We start from the raw sequence: 4,385 nt of genomic DNA on the forward strand, positions 1-4,385 counted from the left end.
TAAGCGGAGTCATCAAAATCGCGTGGTAAAGCGTTATAAAACTTGGAGCGGTCGCTTGGGGAAACTGGACCATATACAACGTGAAAATAAATTGTCATTGCACCAAGCTGACCTCACGACCAAGTACCTATTATTGAGAATGGGGTCGGTGACGTGCCGGTGTGTGATATCTTGAAGGTTACGAAAAGGATGTGCTCCGCTGAAAGCTAAGGCAACCTCGTTGCGACTTTGATATTCATGTGTGTGCTGGTTAGACCAGTAAGCACAAGCGTTGGAGTCAGCCGCGTGGAGGAAGTAGTTATTACTTGATAATGAACCGGGGCTTGAAAGCTTGGTACTTGAAGTGCAATTACTTGGTAGCAAGAGAAGATGTCTTGATATAGTTTTAGGCTTGGACGATTGAGACCGTTCACATCGAGTGAAACAGCCTTAAAAGCCCAGCTTGATTGATTAAAAGTGAAGTCTAGGAGTTATTTCTCCAGTAGGGGATGGCTTGAGATCTTAAACCTTTTGAACTGGAGTTTTCAAAAAGGTTGAAACGGACTTGTATTGCATCAGGTCTTTAGCAAACGTGATAAAACCGAGCAACCACAGTGTGTTTGGTCAGATAAGAGGGGAATAATTTAACTGGAGAAATACGTGGGATTCTCGTCAGTTAATACCATTATCTTGACTGGGTCATGGTACACCGTTGGGACCATGATATGGATAACTGCGTCCCAAGCAGATAAGGCCAGTAAGGCCTCAACTGCATTTGACGGTACTGCTTTTCGATGTCTAAGTAGACGGCGGAGCATCTTGTCCGCAGGCCCGGTAGCGTGAAAAAGTTGTAGGCATTTTTGGTACTTCAAATTTGCCTTGGGCAGAATTGGTAGTAAGGCCAATAATCGGCACACTGCTCTGTTAAGTGCACGAGTGTCAACTTTAGCTTTAGTTGCTATAGCGCCCAGCATAAGTCCTGGGTTAGCCTCAATAGTGGCTAACTGGTCCAGAGGGGGTCGACTTTCGAATAAAGAAAGGAGTCCACATAGTCAAAGAGTTCACCCCGAGTCATAGACTCAACTTCGCTGTTAATGGTCATTGGGGTAACCATAGTAATGTAGGTCGAGTCACCTTTGTATGGTGGGGTGCTCTCCAAACAAACATCATCATTTTCTGAATGATGGATTTCAATATCGAAATGCCATTGCGGTGTGTCAGGGTCCAAATCATCATGCCACAATGGGCTATGATAAATAGGCCTTACAACCTTTTTGGCTTGAGTCGAAGAGTCCAAATCCTTAACCTCGTATTCTATAGAGAAAATGTCCACAGAGCTCGGGTTGTCGATAGCGGATAAGGCTCGACGGTTTTTAGCCGCTTTCGCCCATACTGGGGCGGAGGGAGATGAAACTTGTACAATAATTGTTTCATTCATTAGATCAGAATTATCCCTCAGACCAACTTGGTCTTGTTGGAAGTCATCATCACTATCATCATATATTGGAGGGTCGTCCGATGTTGACATTGCGTCGTTAGTATCAGACGGCTGTCCGTTCATCGCAGGCTGGGACGCCTGAAGCGACTGTCATAGAGACGAGTGTAAAGGTGCGACCGGCAAATTCCTGGATACAGTATCCGGGATAGCCTCGGTCGTTGAAGGTGTAGTCTCCACTTGTTTAGCCGCTCTTTTTGCTGCTTCTTGTTCTTGATGCAGAGGAATGGATGGTGGGGTGATCCGGTTGTAACGTGCCACCTTGTGGTTAATAATGCACGGACGAAGATTAACCATGCCATCATCAGGGGAGGGAAAAGAAATTCCCGTAAAGGTTTGGTTGGTGATGGGACTAAAATATCCGGGGCTTGATTCTGTGCGAAATACACGGTGCGCTCTCGTGAGGGTAGACCGTTACGCATGTAAGTTGGTAAAATGCATGTGGGAGGTGCACCACGATTTTCAACCAGTCGAATATGGCTCGATCTGTTACTTCGTCGGGAAGTCGAACCAAATCCACATAGTAACGTGAGCCATATTTATAAAAACGTGCTATTTGGATTGTTGAGCCAAAAGCAGTTACTGACACTTGGCTCAAATTCGAAGCCATGTCATAAGATGCACAAGTAAAGCGAACACCAGCATTAGGGATAATCAAACAACTTTGTAGAAGCCGGGCTTGACGTCCTTCCATACATGGGGTTGTGAGTCCGTTGCCAGCTCGTCCAACAAATCCGTCAGATGTTTCTTTCGGATTACTGTAGGGCATGGGATCCACATACGGTGTAATTCAGTCGATGCGGCTGGCATAGGAGCTAGCTTGAGCGCATTGCTCCGTAGCGCATCGAAGTTTAATGAAGCTACTTCAGCTTCACTTGCGGCGAGGTATGAGTCCGTTGGGACTTGGCGAGGATAATAAGATCGTGGTAGTTTTGGTGCAATAGGCATCTTTCGTATATATATTTTTTCTCTCTTTTATATGTAAAATGCAGTATAAAACTTTTTTTTTCGCTTTACTATGGAGAGTTAGTTAAAGCTTTTAGGCTCTAAACTCCGTTAAGGTTAACGCGGGTGACTGGCTGCAATTAAAGTACAAACGAAAACTTTGAGGGATTTTACCACACAAAATCTCTAGAGTTTTAACTGTGAGCTACGCAACGCAAAGTGTAGCTTAATACACGGCGTATTGCGGCTGTAGTCCTTTAACTAGGAAATTAAGCCCGTAAACCCTTGAACGGTGGTTCTTAAGTCCTCTCAATCAGAATGCAATATGCATTAGATATCAGGAAACGGGGGTAATATTCCAGGAAAAAGGCGCGTATACCTTGTTGGGGTGAAGGCAGTGAGTGAAGGCACAGAGTGCACAGTAGACGTTAAACAGCAAAAACCGCGAGGTTAGAGCTGGGCAGCGTTTGAACCGAGAGGTCAAGCGAAGTCGGCGCCACGAAAGTGTTCGAAGCGGGAGAAGCGAAGACAGACGGAGGGTGCGAGTGGACGGTGTACAGACGGGGTCTGAACAATGTCGCAAGGGTGGCCTTTTCTTGTGCACGTGTGCGGGAGAAGGCAAATTGAGAACTGTCTTCATAATGTCTGGATTGTAGTGGTGGGTAATCTCATAAACTTTGTAATGTGCAGATTACTTTCACATTACCGATCAAACGGTTTGATGAATGCCCGCGAAGGTGTCTATTGCTCAGAGGAAGCTGATCAGTGGCAATAATATATCAAGTCAATATGTAACGTTGAGCAGTGATACGTCGTCGAATATGATTGCAGTGTGTTCATGCTGATGAGAGAAAATATCGTCTCCTCAAATTTGTCAATCTCACGTAATGCTAACAGCTGGCCAAGAAGTTTGCACTGCATATATGCATTGATTGTTCGCACCAAACGCGCCGAATGGTGCTGAAACTACATTATTTTGGGGTCACTTTGTCATCGCAGCGTCCTTTAAACGGGGAGTGCTGGTATGTCAATCATATCTGGAGTTTCTCGTTTAGTATCAGCAAATTGTGTATTGCGTCAACCAAGAAAATAAAATGATTGACTATGGTCGAAGATTTTGTCTAATTAGAGAGTCATTGTGCTCAACAAAGCAACCATCTATAAAGTAAAGTGATATTTAGTCATGAAACGACACTAGTATGTAGAGACTGGAAAGTCTCGGTTTCTTCGGGTATTCGAGAGCCAGATAAGGGTCGGCTAATTACCTGTGGAGGTTCAATCAGCTAAGTATTCAAAGGGCACTGTTCACAAACAATCCCTCAGACACAACACACAAGCTTGAGGGACGAGGAAGCGATTTCTGTCGTGGACGGAGAAGGATAATCCCGACTTGGAGAGAAGATGAACGACATTTTTACGTTATAGGCAAATTTACATCTGAATTATTGCTCCTGGCTACATGCAAAATACTTCAAAGTGTAACAGGGTTACACGTACCCTGGTAACAGGGTGTGTGTAATACGAGATAGGCATGGTGTGACTGCACCCAAACAAGAATACGGTATGTGGCTAGGTAGCGAGTTAGTTATGCATGTATTTAGATTTTACTATATATTTTAAAAAATCTATACATTTAAAATTAGGCGGCTTTGCCGCAGATAAAAAAGAGTAATTTGCCGTGGGTTAAGGCAATAATTACTCTTGGAGTAAGCGGATGGCGACCTGCTAACTCGTACTTGCTCCAAGTATAAAACAAAATGTCGGTGACCTAAATTCCGCTTCCTCTTAGCGCAACGCTACGGCAGCCCCGTTGCACTTGGTAGTACTTGTAATAAATCTACACCTGAGTCCTTTAGACTGATCCTCTGTGAGGATGAGAAAGTTTTTCCTCTTTGTCTTAGGGTATGTAGGACGGGCTTAATAAGCTGATGTCCTTGCTTGGCCCTGAGGGCGTGCAACACCTTGT

General features: G+C 44.5%; 2 protein-coding genes across 2 annotated transcripts; one reads left to right on the forward strand and one right to left on the reverse strand.

Annotated features, from left to right (window-relative positions):
- Window positions 1-979: 979 nt before the first annotated feature.
- On the reverse strand, window positions 980-2,422 carry PHALS_08452 (uncharacterized protein; the record flags this gene model as incomplete). The annotated part of the gene is made up of 2 exons (XM_024723801.1): window positions 980-1,555; window positions 2,171-2,422. The coding sequence occupies 2 exons, from the start codon at window positions 2,420-2,422 to the stop codon at window positions 980-982; spliced, it is 828 nt and encodes a 275-aa protein (XP_024574742.1).
- Window positions 2,423-3,144: 722 nt separating this feature from the next.
- PHALS_08453 (uncharacterized protein) lies at window positions 3,145-3,517 on the forward strand (the record flags this gene model as incomplete). Its single annotated transcript, XM_024723802.1, has 2 exons — window positions 3,145-3,249; window positions 3,317-3,517. The coding sequence occupies 2 exons, from the start codon at window positions 3,145-3,147 to the stop codon at window positions 3,515-3,517; spliced, it is 306 nt and encodes a 101-aa protein (XP_024574743.1).
- Between the last annotated feature and the right edge of the window lie 868 nt (window positions 3,518-4,385).

This window comes from Plasmopara halstedii (assembly GCF_900000015.1).
Source record: "Plasmopara halstedii genome assembly, contig: Scaffold_322, whole genome shotgun sequence".
Lineage (NCBI taxonomy): Eukaryota > Oomycota > Peronosporomycetes > Peronosporales > Peronosporaceae > Plasmopara > Plasmopara halstedii.